Source organism: Eleutherodactylus coqui, chromosome 7 (genome assembly GCF_035609145.1).
Source record: "Eleutherodactylus coqui strain aEleCoq1 chromosome 7, aEleCoq1.hap1, whole genome shotgun sequence".
Lineage (NCBI taxonomy): Eukaryota > Metazoa > Chordata > Amphibia > Anura > Eleutherodactylidae > Eleutherodactylus > Eleutherodactylus coqui.
In genome coordinates, this window is record NC_089843.1 from 113,090,014 (window position 1) to 113,107,411 (window position 17,398).

General features: G+C 44.0%; 1 protein-coding gene across 2 annotated transcripts in view; it reads left to right on the forward strand.

Moving 5' to 3' along the window:
• The window catches only part of DDX60 (DExD/H-box helicase 60), a 179,511-nt gene that overhangs the window by 65,784 nt on the left and 96,329 nt on the right, over nucleotides 1–17,398 (forward strand). For both annotated transcript variants that reach the window (XM_066573553.1, XM_066573554.1), the window contains 6 exons: nucleotides 634–800; nucleotides 3,250–3,405; nucleotides 5,108–5,257; nucleotides 6,066–6,185; nucleotides 13,481–13,576; nucleotides 14,037–14,152. In XM_066573553.1, the coding sequence (XP_066429650.1) occupies nucleotides 634–800; nucleotides 3,250–3,405; nucleotides 5,108–5,257; nucleotides 6,066–6,185; nucleotides 13,481–13,576; nucleotides 14,037–14,152 (805 nt within the window). The remainder of the gene's footprint in view (nucleotides 1–633; nucleotides 801–3,249; nucleotides 3,406–5,107; nucleotides 5,258–6,065; nucleotides 6,186–13,480; nucleotides 13,577–14,036; nucleotides 14,153–17,398) is intronic.

Consider the following 17,398-nt stretch of genomic DNA (forward strand, 5'->3'; position numbering starts at 1 on the left):
TAACCTGACTTTCATGTGGGATTGAAATGGCCTAACTAAGTCTGCAGTGCTACAACCAAATGTATAATGAGACTTGCAGGTTTTGGTCTGGAATTCACAGTGGTGGAATAAGCTGTGGATTTGGGTGCATAATAATTCTATGCCGTGTGAAAGCAACCTAAGAGACCTTTCAGACGGGATGAAATATTGCGGAATAGCCTGTCCATGAATTCCACACCAATATCCATACTGCTAACTGCGGACTTTGATGCAAAATTGCCAGCAGGACTCAGCAGGAGGGCATATCCCTTAACGTCCTTCGTGAAAGGTCCCTTAGTCTCCTGGTGCAACTGCATCTTCTGCATTATTATTATTTTGCCCCTGAAAGGTTTATCAAGGTAAAATAGAATGTCCCCCTTACAGCTGTCCAAGTGTCCAAGATGGATGGCCAACATTTCATATCTTACATTTCCTATTGTAATAATTCAATATCTGTATCTTTTTAATTTTTCAGTTCGCCACACAGAATACACACCAAAGAGGTCATGTTTGCATATGTACACATTTGTTTGTGTTTCATTTCTTAATTTTCCCCAAAAGCTTTGCTGTCACTTCATATGACAATTTTTGTTGTCTTCTTGTTATGTATTTCAGCTACAGATCAAAGAAACATAAATATTGTGGTGGAAATAATGAAAATAATCCATGCATTGCTGAACACTTACCAGGGCACATTGCAAAAGGAAGATCAGCATCGGATAGCTACGTATCTCAGTAAACTTGGTTTTGACAACCTGGCCTGTTCACTGAGGCCCACCAAGGTATACATTGGTCTGTCATATAATCACATACCTGCAGTTGGAGACAGAAATACAGAAAATATAGCCAGAAATACAGAAACTATGTAACTGCAGGAGATACAATCTACAGATTACTTGACACTGTGTGAAAAAACATTTACCCTTCATTCCATCAGATCTTTCATGATACAAAACCTGTTGAGTTTTGTGGAGTAGCTCAAGATCTTTTTATAGCTGTGGTGAATTGCTGGCTTACTGGTGACATGCGTTAAATGGGGAAGTCAATAGGGTGTACACACTAATGTTACTGCTGTACCTTGATGCCCCCGGATGTGGTGGGTGTAGTCAAGTGTTAGGGAGCTTGACAGTCAGGTTCTGCAACCAGTGGGTGATTGGCTGTACTCACGGCTCCTCTACTGTGTCTTTGGTTGGGCTGCAGAGAAATGTCCCCGCCGGCCGGTGAGTAACCCCAACACTGTGGATTGTGCTCGGCTCTGGCTCTTTCCCCTTTCTACCTCTCTCTCCACTGTCTGCTATCGGCTGCTGCTCTCTCCCTTTTCTGCCTTAGTTGCTGAGGCGCCAGTGAGCATGGCAGCTGGGGGGGTTTAGAGTGCAGGGGACATTACGTGAGCCGAGCGGCAATGTGTTTCTCGCGTACATGCAAGAATAGATAGGTCCTGCCCTGTCTATCTGCTTTTTTTTTTCTTTTTTCCATGCATAATAGTGCTGGGTTTGAACAGTAAAAAAAACCGAAGACATAACTTGCTCTGCTGCTGCCAGCGTATTTGCGCATGCGTTCATCTATTTAAGGCCGCCTTCGCAGGGGCGAGAAGATTGTGCAAGATTTCTGTGTTGCGAGACTTCCAGCTTTGCTGCGGGGTCCCCAAGCTGTTACACATACACACATAGGCCCAGGAATGTGACTGCTTACACTGCAGTGGGCCGAGGTGCAGTACCTGAAGGTCTGAAAAGGAGCATATGTCTTCTGCATTGAACATAATTAAAAGAAGCAGGAACTTTGATAGCTTTCTAGGTGGACATGGATATCAGGCTGGATTCAGACGAACGTATATCGGCTCGGTTTTCACGCCCAGCTGATATACGTCGTCTCTCTCTGCAGGGGGAGCCTGGAAGAGCCAGGAGCAGTGCTCTGAGCTCCCTCCCCCTCTCTGCCTCCTCTCCGCCCCTCTGCACTATTTGCAATGGGGAGAGGTGGGACGGGGACGGGGCTAATTCGCGGAACTTAGCCCCACCCTGTCCCGCCTCCTTTCATTGCAAATAGTGCAGGGGGGTGGAGAGGAGGCAGAGAGGTGGCGGGAGCTCAGTTCCTGCTCCTGGCTCTTCCACCCCCCCCCCCCTGCAGATGAGGACACCGTATATCGGCTCGGCGTGAAAACCAAGCCGATATACGTTCGTCTGAATCCTGCCTCAGGGACAGTTTCTGGCAGCTCCTCAACCCACCCTCCAATAATCACCTCTATATTATCATTTAACTATATACCGGTATTGCTTTTATACACCCACCTGGTTTTCCCCTTTGGCTATTTGCTTTATGATATCCCACTCCTTAAAGCTGTTCTATTTGTCCTCTCCATGTCCTGGACAACAAGGTGTTTGCTGGTGGCAGTATAGTGTTTGTAAGAGACTTTCAGGACTACAGATGTGATGCCCTGCTTGTTTTTTGGTCTGTCTACACCAGGTGGGTCTTTTCTATCCATTTGTGCTTTAAGCAACATCCTAGAGCGCTGTCATGTTTCCAATACCGGCTTCACACAGGTGTACTTGCAAACACAATACGCAGAGAATAGAGCCCATTAATTTGGTTGCAAAAAAAAAAATACACATGCATGCTCTACTTTCCTATGCATTTGCATACTATTAGTCACCACAGAAGTCAATGGGGATGCACAAATGCTTTAGAACAGTGTTTCTCAACTCCAGTCGTCAGCGTCCCCTAACAGGTCATGTTTTCAGAATATCCTATTGTAAGAACACCTGCGGCAATGTCTGAGGCACCGACCATAATTTCATCACCTGCGCAATACTGAGGAAATCCTTAAAACATGACCTGTTGGGGGGGCGTGAGGACTGGAGTTGAGAAACACTGCTTTAGAAGATGCATGAAACACTGGGTAATGGCACAGAAAAAAGAAAACATCTGCACCTCATTAGACTAATTAGCCATTTCAATTGCTGCGTATTTTTTTGCCGCACGCAACCGAACATGCCTTGCAGGCAGAAAGATCACTGTACAATACACTGATGCAAGTGCAAAAAGCATTGTCCAGTCTGCAAATACTCTGCGCTTATGCTTGTATGAAAGGGGCCTTATTGTCTGAAGCAAAACACTGACCTGAATACTGCTGTCTGAATGAGGCTTTACACCATAACTGTATTTTAATAAACAAGCTTAGATGAAATCCACAATGTAAAGGGAGGAGTGGAAATAAGCATGGATCTGTTTTAATAGTTATCCAACCACAAGGAAGAGGAGAAAGAAAAAAGATATGCAGTTGGAGTTGGTTCAGCTCGTTTCCAGCTTCAGTATATGGGACCACATATGCTGAGGGATGAAAGAAGCGATCCAGACCCAAGAGTGCAGCACTTCATTCCAGACACATGGCAGGTAATGAACACAAATATGTGTAGGCAAAATCCTGCATGTTATTTATGGTATAATCATATGTGGCATAATTGCAAAATTTGCAGGAAAACATGCATCAGAAATGCAAAAAGAGAAAAAAAAGTGTGTGATATACATTTTCGTAAGTGTTAAAAGGGTTGCCAGAGACCCATATGTGGTATAAATTGAACTATTACAGTGACCACTAACATTTTTGTAATATACTTAACATTAAAAAAGATCCCCACTTCCGCGGATCTGTGCAATGGTTGTGTGTCCCACTTGTCAAAAATCCTTAGCTTCCGCGGACGTTACATGCACAACCCAGGAACTTTTGTGGCTCGGCATGTATTCGTATGTCAGCAGCTGCATCCCTGGCGATGAACTGTACAGTCGCCTGCAAAGAACCTCAGCACAGGCACAGTTTACTGCCATGGATGCAGCTGCTTATGTATGCATACACACCAAGCTGGAAGGCTCCTGGGTTGTATATATGATATCAGTGGAAGTTCAGGATTTTTGACAGCACAGAGACGTGTCCAGTGCGTGGATTGGAAAAATAGGGCTTTTCTTAAGGCTCCATTCAGATGGGGAAGTTCGGTTGCAATAACATCCACGTCGAAAAGTGAATTGGTGAAACACCACCACTGAGGCAACCAGGAAGTGCATCAGCTCAGCTTAAATAGGGAAATGATTGCTCATTAATCCCACAGCTGACCGGAGAGCCAGAAGACTGGTTAACCCTCTTAGTGCAGGATGAAAACTGACAGATAGGGTCCATATGTACCGAAATAGCAGAATGATGTTTGCGGCTGCCCAAAACTGCAAGAGGGTGGCAGACATGAGTAGCGGACCTTACAGTTTCAGGCTGGATTCACACGAACGTATATCGGCTCGGTTTTTACGCTGAGCCGATATACATTGGCTCTCTCTGCAGGGGGGGAGGAGGGAAGAGCCAGGAGCAGGAACTGAGCTCCCGCCCCCTCTCTGCCTCCTCTCCGCCCCTCTGCACTATTTGCAATGGAGAGGCGGGGCTAATTCTCGGAACTTAGCCCCGCCCTCGTCCCGGCTCTCCCTATGCAAATAGTGCAGAGGGGCGGAGAGGGGGCGGGAGCTCAGTTCCTGCTCCTGGCTCTTCCATCCTCCCCCCCTGCACATGAGGACGACGTATATCGGCTTGGCGTGAAAACCGAGCCGATATACGTTTATGTGAATGCAGCCTCACTTTTTGGAACAAATGCCCAATTTTTGAAGAAGAGGTGTATCTTGGAAATTACTGGATGTATGGAGCTAGGAGAGGTCTCAAATTTTAGCAAATTAACTTTTTTGTCAGATGTATATTTTAGGAGATATTGAGCAAAAAGTGAAAAAATGTGAACATTTTGCAGGGGTTTTTTTGGTACTACGTAGCTCGCACAGGTCTTTCAAAGCTGCAAACTTGGTTTCTTACTATTGGCTAAGGCCCTAACAACATATAAGAAAATTAGAATGCATGACCTTTTGCAAGGTCGAGCCCTTTTTTGTGTCTAATTTGACTGGACTAAACCTCTAGAGACCTCTGAGTGTGGAAAAAATTTAACACAATCGGTATACACAGAATTCTCAAGACCGCTGGTGTCTAGATCAGTCAAATACCTACTTATCAACTTCTCCAGCCTATCCAAAATTCTCTTGAAAAGTAATAATGATTTTTTTTTACCCTCAGAGAGAACTTCTGGATGCTGTCGATAACAATGAATCTGCAGTAATAGTGGCTCCAACATCCTCAGGAAAAACATATGCATCTTATTATTGCATGCAGAAAGTTTTGACACAAAGCAATGAAGCAGTTATCGTTTATGTTGCTCCCACTAAGGTAAGAATATAGGTTTTTACAAGTTTCATGTCCTGCAGCAGTGCTCTAAAGCTGAAAAAAAGCACTGCCAATGTGATACAATATTTCTACTTACATTATACAACTATTAATGCCAAAAAAGTAGAAACCTAAAACAGCTTTTATTAAATTATTTAAAAACTTCTAGTGGTGAAATACACAAAAATAATAATCCAATTATCCATATATAATGCACTCCAAAAGAGTGCCCCAAAATATCGTAGGCCAGTGGATAACCATTCGACCAGATGGACCACAAGTACTAATATCCATAATACCAGTCAAAATAACACCTAATCCTTAATAAGCCTCCCCCTTGCCATCTGAATATTTTAAATGTACATTTACAATATAAGACACACAGAGATTTTATCTCCATTTTCTGGAGATAAAGTGTGCATTTTATAGTCAGAAAAATACAGTACATTATTATTATTACTCAATAGAGATGAGCGAGCACGCTCGTTTAAGCAAGCTACTCGAGCGAGTAGCAGTCTTTTCGAGTAACTGTCTACTCGCCGGAGCAGCATGCGGGGGTGGCGGCGGGGGCCAGCGGGGGGGGGGGGGGGAAGAGATCTCTTTCACTCTCCCCCCACCCCCCCACCCCCAACGCACCCCTGCATGCTGCTTCGGCGAGTACAAAGTTACTCGAAAAGACTGCTACTCGCTTGAGCACCAGGCTTAAACGAGGACGCTCGCTCATTTCCATTAATCAATTTACACATGCCAATTATAACAGTTCCATTTAGTATGTTATTTACCTTTTATGCAATATATTTGTCCCATATAGGCTCTTGTAAATCAAGTTGCAGCTACTGTTATGAGTCAGTTCAATAAAGATCTACCAAATGGAGTAGCGTTGTGTGGGGTTTTCACTCGGGATTATCGCAATGATGCTTTAAACAGCCAGGTATGTACCTGTATTATAACTTATAAATGTGAATATACAATCAGTTTAATCAGTTATGGGGTGAAATGACATTCAAGGCTCATGGGCCTTGGTGTAAAACTTTAACTTAAAACCCCCCTTCTCCCCAGAAGTGACTCTACATGTCTACTGTGGTCCCACAAAAAGAATACATACACACACGTTGACAGAGAAAGAGTGTCTCTTTTACTTAACCCCTTAACGACTGTCCATATGCCTTCTGTTGGCGGCCGTTTATTCTGAGGCATACGGCTTTTCATGGCACTGAATCAGAAGTCATGTACGGATCTCTCGTGCCATTGGAAGCAGGTGCTTGCTCAAACTGTGGGGACTGGAGAAATCACTGATTCCTTGCTGTTTAATCCTTTACATCATGCCGTTAATACGAGCGCTAGGGGGGTTGGGAGGGTATACTCAACCTGCAGCTGGCGTCTATGTTCCCTGCGATGGTCTCCCCGGCGATGCAGCAGTCTACTTTGTAATCCTCCGCGCTGTCAGAGGATTCTCTCTCTAGTAAACGGGGCTTTGAATTCCTCCGCTCACTTGCTGGAGCACCTTTTCAGGTCCTTGTATGGAGTCTGTCTCTACTGACTCTGCTCTGCTACACTTTGTAACTTTTGAGGATTGCTCAGTGCCATTATTCTCATTTACAGAGGCTATTTCTTCCCTCAAGGCTGTTAGGTCTGGCAGACGTGGGTGTCGTTTTCTGAATATGTGATTGCCTTTTTTCCAGCACTGCCATGGTTAAATTGGTTCTGCCTCTTCCACTCAGCTGCAGATTGTTGGTCATCTCTGCATCACTATATTGGGATCTGACGGCCCCTGCTGCAGTGTTGATGTATGAGCCTTCATATATGCATGTGTCGCAGCTGCTCCTGTTTCTTTCTGTGTTTGCAGTTTATGCTTGGTCTACAGTTTGCTCAAGTACTTCCAGCTTGGTCCTGAACTTGCTCCATCCTTGGTTCTGCTAACAGCGTGGTGTTATCCAAGTTCCTGGTGATCAGTCCTGACATGGTTAATCGGCGGGGCATAGGTTCCTGTGCAGGGCCGCTCTTGTCAGGGCGAATACTCTGCTGATGATAGGCAGGGACTTTCCATCTCCTGCTTCCAGCATAGAGCTAGATTCCCTGGTCACCTTGCATTCCAAGTCACACTTTCCAGCAGTGAGCATCTGGGTTTCCAGAGTCGGCTATCTGCCCTGCCAGTCTGTTCCATCTACTGGTTGGGCGACACAGCGGATCCACATAAAATCTCTAACAAAGATTTTGCCAATCTTCACAACCTGTTCACCTGTAGCACCCAGGTCACCTTTTACACATGCTTCAATGCTTTTGCCATGAGGATTACCTTAAGATTCTTTAACAAGATCTTCTTTTCTTTCCTTTCTGTCTGAACTGGGTTCTAGACCTCTCTAGTCTCCGAACGTTCCTTTCAGCAGAATGACTGATTCCCAGTGTTTCATCTTTGTATGCAGCTTCTTGACAATCACTTGAAACACAGACTTTTCCTCTGACACCACTTTTTCAGGGTATGTGTCAAGGCAAACACTTCGGGTCTATTTCTTATGAGCCCTTTCTTCAGCCCACTCACATTCAGTGGCATATCTTATGGACCTGATTTTTCTCTTCAGTAAGCTCCTGTTCACACAACTTCTGTTTCTTCTTCAGTTTAGATACAATCTGCCGTTGATGACCAAGCTCCACAGTAACATCTTCTAATTCCTTTTGAAGACTTGTTTTAAACTTCTCAAGTTTACCATAGGCAGCTGCTTTTTCTTTACACTGCTGCCTTGTGGCTTCTAACTCTTTGTATTTCTCTTTTATGCTCTTCAGAATCCAAGCATACAGTAGCCTTCTCCATTTTCTCTGATATCTCTGACACCTGAAGTGTTGAAATCTGCTCTGACAGGTTCTTCTTTGTTTCTGTATCTTTCTCTAACTGCATGAGGAACACCTCTCTCCCAGTTTCCATTTTCTTAAGGTGTGCACTAAGGCCAAGCCTCTGATGTGTCTCTTCTTGCACCAGCTTCTGAGACTCTTCACTCGGATCTTCCAGCTCCACCTGCAGTCTGTTAATCTTCTCAGACAGCTCTGCCTGGACTCTGTCACCTTCAGTGATTTTTATTGGAGCTCTTGATGCTGCATCTCTACTGCATTTCTCTTGCATTCAGATAAGGGAGATGGAATAATACCAACACAGTGCCACCTATTGGAAGGCAGCATTCCTTGAAGTCAAAGTTAGACTCTTTATACAAGCCTTGTAACAATGACCAGAGATTAAAAGCAAAGCCAGACTCCTTGCACATACAGCTGTTAATAAATGCCTGTACTTATTGTGCAGTGTTTTTCAAGTCAATACTCCACAGAACCCACAGTCTTTTTAATGGCCTCACCACTCCATAGATTTTTCTCTGGATTTTTATCATAGTCCTTTGGATGAGACCACTCCAGTTGCACCCTCAAAGCCTTGCAGTTAGCTTACAGCCATGCCTGGATTTTATTATTGTTCTCTTTTTTTTCTTAGCAATCCATTCTCGCTGCTGCGCCAGGTACTCCTGTAGGAGCTCTTCATAGCTAACTCCCACAGCAGCAAAGACAGTCTCGGAGTCCTTTTAAATTTTTGGGCAGCTGTCTCTTTAAATCTTACAACTCACAGCAAAACTCACTTTTCCTCTGCAGTTTTCTCTTCAGCCACACTGGCTCTTTAACAGCACCACAGGACAACACGCCTATCTCCACTTTATGACTTCTGGACGCTTAAAGCCTGCAGCTTTTGTCACCCCACAGCAACCGAAGTTTTGGCCTCCCGGCCCTTTAAACTCTGTTTGCAGCACTGCTCACCGGAACTGCACATCCATTTGACACGCCGCTTACACTCTGCTGCTTTGTGTGCCACTCCGTGTGCCCGCATCCTACACCATATGTGGCAAGGGGGTTTACTGGCCTGCAAGATTGCCAGCCTCTCGGACTGGAAATGGGCACCACATGTAATGAAATACACTCCGGAAACAGGTATTTTTAAAAAATCTGGTGCCTGCCTGTTTTATTCCACCGCACACATGTACATCATACACAGCATACACAGTCCATAATTTTAGGGTTCACAAACACAAGGGCCACCATCAATACCCCGTGTTTGGAGGGCGTCTTCTTCCGTCAGACATGTGACGGTTCCCGCAACAGGTCTGCATGGGGCATCAGGCTCCCAGTCCTGATAGGGCGTCTCTCGCTGTCTCTCTCTGGTCCACACTGGACTTCTGGCTTGCAGCTGGTCCAGCTCTGCTAAGCTGTCTCTTTCCCCTGAGTGTGCCAGGAAATGAGACTTTTGTATCTCACTTCCTGCTGCATCCAAGGTGTTTAACCCTTTCTATTTCTTTTTTTGCAGGTATCAGAATGCTTGACTAGCACCCCCTACAGGTCATTCTGATACTGCATTCCTACATAGTGTATATTCTTCTTGGTACAATTCCTTCTTCCTGTGTGTGAGTCAAGAAAGGTAATGTATACAGTTGCAGGAAATGAAAGTGAACCCTTTGGAATTACCTGGATGTCTGCATTGATTACTAATAAAAGGTGTTGTGACTGTTATCTAAGTCACAATTATAGTCAAACAATCAAAATAAAACCAATTCATGTCTTTTATTGAGCACTAGAACAAATGCGAAAATCCACTCTCAGGGTGAAAAAGTAAGTAAAACCTTGAATTCAATAACCTTAACCTATAGATCCCCCTTTTGTAGTAGTGACTTCCACTAATATTTCCTATAGCTGTAAATAAGATTTACAGAAAATTGAAAAGTAATTTTGGACCATTTTTCCCTGTAAATGTGTTTCTGTTCATCAATATTTCTGGGATGCCTTGCACAGCCCTGTTCTGATCATGCCACAGCATCTTGATAGGGTTAAGATCAGGACTCTGGCTTGGCTATTTCAAAACACAGTTCTTCTTTTACAACCATTCTTTAGTTGATTTACTTGTGTGTTTTGCCTTATCCTATTCCATCAACCAACATCTCTTCAGCTTGAGGTTGTCGAAGTGAGTAAAGTATTAGCCACTAAGACTGGTCATCCATGCAGAATTATTCTGCAAACAGCCAAGAGTTGTATAGGGAGGCGTTAATAATCCCACACAGAGACATGGTGATATCAAAAGCACTCCAGTTCTATTGTAACACAGGGCATAAGTTATAGTCTTTTCCTATCCATAAACAAACTACTGAGTTTGCCAACAGAATGCAATATCTTACATAACATTTGGAATTTCCCACAATATGTCATTCACATCTGGATGTTTTAATTAACACGTAAAAATTTAAAATTATTTTCAAGAAATAATTCAGAAGTATTTGTAAGGAATTTTTAAAAAAAAGTAACAATCATGGTGGACCCACATCATCTATCACATAAATCTGTCAAAATCTCAGATATGTACATTTATGTCTTTTCTAGGCTTTACGCTATTATATCAATAGCAAACTTGCTTATCGAAATAATTGGTATGCAATCTGAGAAAATACCATTTTCAGATTCTCACCAGTTGTCTATTTCTTTTTAACTCTTTTTATTTAAAAGTGAGTAAATTGCAACTTTTTAAATAAGATTGTAGTACAACAAAAAGCATGACAAACAAAGCATGACATTTAACGAAGGAGGTAATTCACCCCTATAGCGGAAGACACTACCTAGAGGGAGGAAGGAGGAGGTTAGAAATGTCAGTAGGCTTTGGGTTTCAGCCACAGAAAATATTCGCTAGTGGGGCGTCTGTGAATTATTGAGATGGAGGATGAAAGTAAGCTTGGAGGGTAAGGGCTCAGTCACACGGGCGCCAATCCACCCATGTTTCTGCACGATATGACCGCTGCACTGCAGGTGTGGACGACTCTCCGCACCGGCCAGAAGAAAGAACACATGGTCGGCAATGGAGCCGGTCATGCAGAGAGTCGTCCACACACAGTGCGGCCGTCTTATCGTGCAGAAACACGGGCGGATAGGCGCCCGTGTGACTGAGTCCTAAGATATAAGGGAGGAATCGCACCACTTACCCCATACATTCCAGTTGTCTATTTTTAATTAGAAGTAGATCACATGAGTCCAGGAAAGAATCAAGCAGGTGCTCATTTGCAACTTGTTGGAATTTCCAGACACCAAAGCTCACTCATAAAAGTCTTAAAATACAATATACAGTATTGATCAGAATGACACATCATTACAGAATAAAAGTATTGATAGAATTAGAAAGCGAATATATGTCTAAAGACATATTATTTTAACAAGATCATTGACTGCTGCCCTTAATTGTTCTTTAAAAATGTTTTGATAACCTTTAGAATTCATTGTTCCCTAAAGGACTGCAAGGTGTCTAGGTCCAGAGACAGCAAAGTAGCCCCAAACCTTGATACTGCCTCCTCCGTGCTTCATAGTTGAGATGTGGTATCGGTGTTCTTTTACCTCCGAAGATAACATTGTGCATTTTTTGCTGAAAAGTTCCACCTTTGTCTTATCTCTCTGAAGAACATTCTTCTGGAAAAGCCTTCTGGAACATCCAAGTGTTCTCAGGCAAACCTGGGATGCCCCTTCTTGTTCAGTGTTTTTCTAATAGTGTACACACGAACAGTCATTTTTACAGATTGCAGAGTCTACTGTGGATCTTGCTGTTACCAGTGGGTTCTTTCTCACTTCTTGCATGATTGCTTGTTGCTATTTAGGAGAGATCTTAATAGAATACCCACTCAAAGGAAGGCTTGATTCACATCAGCGTATATACGCAGCTATTTACCCGCGTAAATACTCCAGCCACCAGAAGGTATGCATTGAATCCAATGCATTTATCCAGATGGCTGGTGTATGTACACGGGTAAATAACTATATACTGAGGCATAATTTAAAGCTCCTGAGCCCCAGTGCAAAACCTGTAACAAGGCCCCCAACTAGAATGCTTTACTCATAGTACTGGTGTCACATCTGTCTCCTGGGATCTGTGGTAATACAGATGATCTGCAGCTTTCCTGCTAAGGTGTGGGGGATTGAGCTGGCTGAGTGTGTGTATCTAGTCAGCCAATCACTCTAGGTTAGTATACATAAAAGCTGTCTTTCCAGGTGTGGTTGTGTTCAGCTTTCTCTGTTCTCATTCTCTCTCTGTGTGTGAGCAAGTTCTATGTCTGGTGGCTGCAAGAAAGGTTTGTGTCTTGTGGTTTTGTTTGGTTATGTCGCTGGACTCCTACTTAGTGTAGGGACTAGCGGTATCGCCGAAACCATGACGTGGCCTGCTAGCTTCCATACTTTGGCCAAAATGTCAACAAATACCTGGAATTGATAGCATTAACATCTGCTACAAGTGTTTGCATTTTGGCTTTTGAATGGTGTGATTATGGCTCTATGTATCTTCTTACTCTGTCCAGTTGTCCTGTCTGTAGTGGCATGTGTATGTGTCCTATCCAGGGTGCGTGGGTTCCTAGGAGCAGCAAGGGCCCAGATCTGAAGACCGTTGGGCTGCCCTTCATTGGGGCAATATCCTTGCTTAGGTAGGTCTGTGTCACTTACCCTGGTAGAAGATAGGCAGAGGTGCTAATCTGTGGTAGTTCACCTGGTGTAGAACCTAATTGCTGCAGTGAAACGCCTCAGAAATCCGGCCATGGGAGTTAGACCTAATAGGTTCATTTGCTTTTCACCCTTGCACTGCGAATGCTTATTCGGTGTGCACAATAAAATACATAAATGGTATAACTGTTTATTTAGATTGTGTTTATCTAGAATTCTGACTTGAATAACCATTACACATCATTTTATTAGTAATCAATGAAAAATCCAGTTGATTCCAGGGGAGCAGGGGGGAGAAATGACAGGTCTCCGCGGTGAGCGGATAGGCTCACCGCGGAGAATAGCGGCAAATCACTACATGCCGCGATTTGAATCCCGTGAGCGGAGAATCGCTATGCTTCTCCGCTCATGAACGTCGGGTTGCGCTTTCTATAGCTCAGTCTAAGGAAAGTGTTCACTGCATTACTCGCGGCCGGATTATTGCCACGGGTAAGACAGTGACATATCGCTCGTGAATAGGAACCCCATTGTACTTTGGGATTGGTAGGTGTTGATATCTAGATTATGTGTATATTGATAGTTTTGGAGCTTGCTTCAGTACCAGTATTATGAATGGCCTATAAAACATGAGTGAGACATGCATATCGTTGTGGCAAAAATGCTTTTCGGTCTCTTGCTTTTATAGGTATACAGGGTCTCTTAGCAGTTTTTATCTTTGTGTTCTTCACTGTTTCATAACAGGTGCTGGTCACTGTTCCACAGTGCTTTGAAATTCTTCTATTAAGTCCACGTCGGCAAGAATGGGTGAAAAGAATCAAATATGTTATATTTGATGAGGTATGCAGTATTGTGTATTCAAGTGGTTTCTAGGTTTTGAAAAAATAATCCGTTTTCTCCCACAACAGTATAATTCTTCTCTATGCGCTATTTTTGGTCTTGATGGGGTAAGCTGCAATACCAGATACAGTTCTAGGAGTTGCATTGTTTTTTAAGGGAAAACATTTATTTTTCCTAATCTCAGACTCTCGCTATAAATGCCGTGTTTTGTGTATTAACAATAAAATATCCATTAAAATTTATAATAGCACTTTTTCTGAATTTTTTAAAATTAAATTATAATTAGAGATGAGCAAGCACGCTCGTTTAAGGCTGATGCTCGATCGAGCATCGGTCTTGTCGAGTAACTGATTACTCATCTATATTTTAATCAGCAGTTTATTAATGTTAATATGCAGATTGTCAGAATATATTGACACCGAGAGACCTATATACTTAAACTTTTATTTTTCGTTGCAAGATTCATTGCTTAGGAGGAGAAATTGGAGGAGAAACCTGGGAGCACATATTGTCCGTGATTCGCTGTCCATTCCTGGCTTTGTCTGCAACCATCAGTAATCCAGAACACTTAACTGAGTATGTTTATTTATTTTACTCATTAAAATTGCACATATATAATCTGAAGTTATGTTCAGAGTTCGTCATCACTTACATTGGTCCCCCATTGGAACAGAAAAAAAACTGTAAACTTCATGTGTAGATTTTGATGTGGATTTTAGTGTGGTTTTCACTGCAGAATTCATTGATGGCATTGCAATGAATAAATTCCGATGTGAAAATACTGTGTTTCATTGAAAATAAGCCCTACCCTGAAAATAAGCCCTACCCTGTTTTGGGGCATTTTCAGGAAGGGGGAGGTGAAGGCAGCTTAAAATATAAGCCCTGCCCTGAAAATAAGCCCTAGCCATGCCTACATCTAATGCTGCTCTGTTTACCCCATCCCCCACCTCTACATTATTCCTCAGAACCTGATCTCCTTATTTAACAGTATCCATCACACAAATATGCCTACACAGATACTGACTGGATGACTGTTTCATGTGGTTTTATATTCACCAGCTTTTTTTTTCAGGAAAGATGGCTGATGTTACATTCATGTGGGCAAGCGAGCACTGGGCCCACATGAAAGTTACCAGGGATAGGGAACACCAGGTGAAACAACCACTGATTAACACCACTCTCTATCTTCTATAAAATAAGAGGACCAAGGACCTACCTGATCGGAGACATCTCCCCAATAAACGACAGCCCAGCGTTCTTCATGCTTTGCTGCCCCTAGGAATCCATGCACCCAGGCTAGGATGCATACATATGCCACAACCAGCAGGGTGGACAGGATAAGAAGACACTAAGGACCATAATTAGATCATACAGCAGCCAATACACAAACATTAGTAGCAGATGTAATTGCTATCAATGCCAGGTATTTGTTGACATTTTAGCCAAAATATGGAAACTAGTGGGCCACATCATGGCTCCTGGCAATACCACTAGTCCCTACACTAACTAGGAGTCCAGCAACAAAATCATACAAAACAAAAAGACACAAACCTTTCTTGCAGCCACCACACATAGAACCTGCTCACACAACACAGAGAGAGAAATGAGAGTAGAGAAAGCTGAACACACACCCAACTGGGAAAACAGCTTTTATGTGTACTGACCTGGAGTGATTGGCTGACTGGGGACACACAAACATGCCCAACCAGCACAATCCCCACACCTGAGCAGAAGAACTCCAGAGAACCTGTAGAACCACAGATCTCCGGAGACAGACATGAGAGTTGGACAGAATAAATTACCTTTTCGGTTACCCCTATTTCTTCATAGATTATAACTAGAGATGAGCGAACACCAAAATGTTCGGGTGTTCGTTATTCGGAACGAACTTCCCGCGATGCTCGAGGGTTCGTTTCGAACAATGAACCCCATTGAAGTCAATGGGCGACCAGAGCATTTTTGTATTTCGCCGATGCTCGCTAAGGTTTTCATGTGTGAAAATCTGGGCAATTCAAGAAAGTGATGGGAATGACACAGAAACGGATAGGGCAGGCGAGGGGCTACATGTTGGGCTGCATCTCAAGTTCACAGGTCCCACTATTAAGCCACAATACCGGCAAGAGTGGCCCCCCCCCCTCCCAACAACTTTTACTTCTGAAAAGCCCTCATTAGCATGGCATACCTTTGCTAAGCACCACACTACCTCCAACAAAGCACAATCACTGCCTGCATGACACTCCACTGACACTTCTCCTGGGTTACATGCTGCCCAACCGCACCCCCTCCCCCCCACAGCGCACACCAAAGTGTCCCTGGGCAGCCTTCAGCTGCCCTCATGCCACACCACGCTCATGTCTATTTAGAATTGCGTCTGCCATGACGAGGGACCGCAGGCACACACTGCAGAGGTTGGCACGGCTAGGCAGCGACCCTCTTTAAAAGTGGCGGAGCGATAGCCCACAATGCTGTACAGAAGCAATGAGAAATAGAATCCTGTGCCACCGCCATCAGGAGCTGCACACGTGGGCATAGCAATGGGGAACCTATGTGCCACACACTATTTATTCTGTCAAGGTGTCTGCATGCCCCAGTCAGACCGGGCTTTTTAATTAATAGACACAGGCAGGTACAACTCCCTATTGTGAAGTCCCTGTCGACCCACAGCATGGGTGGCTCCCTGGAACCCACCGGCGGTACACAGAAATATCCCATTGCATTGCCCAACACAGCTGAGGTAGTAATGTCGTGCTTAATGCAGGTGGGCTTCGGCCCACACTGCATGCCCCAGTCTGACTGGGGTTCTTTATAAGTGTACAGATGTAGTAAAAACTCCGTGTGCACCTACAGCATGGGTGGGTGCCAGGAAGCCACCGGCGGTACATAGAAATATCCCATTGCATTGCCCAACACAGCTGAGGTAGTAATGTTGTGCTTAACCCTTTCCAATCCAATTTGTATATGGTTTTCCTAGGGGGCTTACTCTTTTTCTGCCGTTATACAACGGCGCTATATGCTGGCTAAAGCCAGTACTGCATGAGCTGACACGTAGGATAGGCTCCGACAGCAGAGAGGCTGGCAATATACAGTAAGAGAACCCCGACGGACGTCTACCAACAACGGAGCTGTACAGCCTTAAACCCTAATGTCTTCACAGGTCACACAGTGGACTGGAAAGGGTTAATGCAGGTGGGTTTCGGCCCACACTGCATGCCCCAGTCAGACTGGGTTTCTTTATAAGTGGAAACAGATGCATTTATAATTCCCTGTGGACCCACAGCATGGGTGGGTGCCAGGAAGCCACCGGCAGTACATAGAAATATCCCATTGCATTGCCCAACACAGCTGAGGTAGTAATGTCGTGCGTAATACAGGTGGGCTTCGGCCCACACTGCATGCCCCAGTCAGACTGGGGTTCTTTAGAAGTGGAGACATGTATTAAAAACTCCGTGTGCACCTACAGCATGGGTGGCTCCCTGGAACCCACCGGCGGTACATAAAAATATCCCATTGCATTGCCCAACACAGCTGAGGTAACGTCAGCTGTAATGCAGGTGGGCTAAAAATTAATTTGATTACACTGTAGGCGAGGGCCCACAAAAATTGCTGTATCAACAGTACTAATGTACATCCCAAAAATTGGCCATGGCCAGCCAAGAGGGCAGGTGAAACCCATTAACCGCTTTGGTTAATGTGGCTTAAGTGGTAACTAGGCCTGGAGGCAGCCCAGTGTAACGAAAAATTGGTTCAAGTTAAAGTTCCAACGCTTTTAAGCGCATTGAAACTTATAAAAATTGTTCAGAAAAATTATTTGAGTGAGCCTTG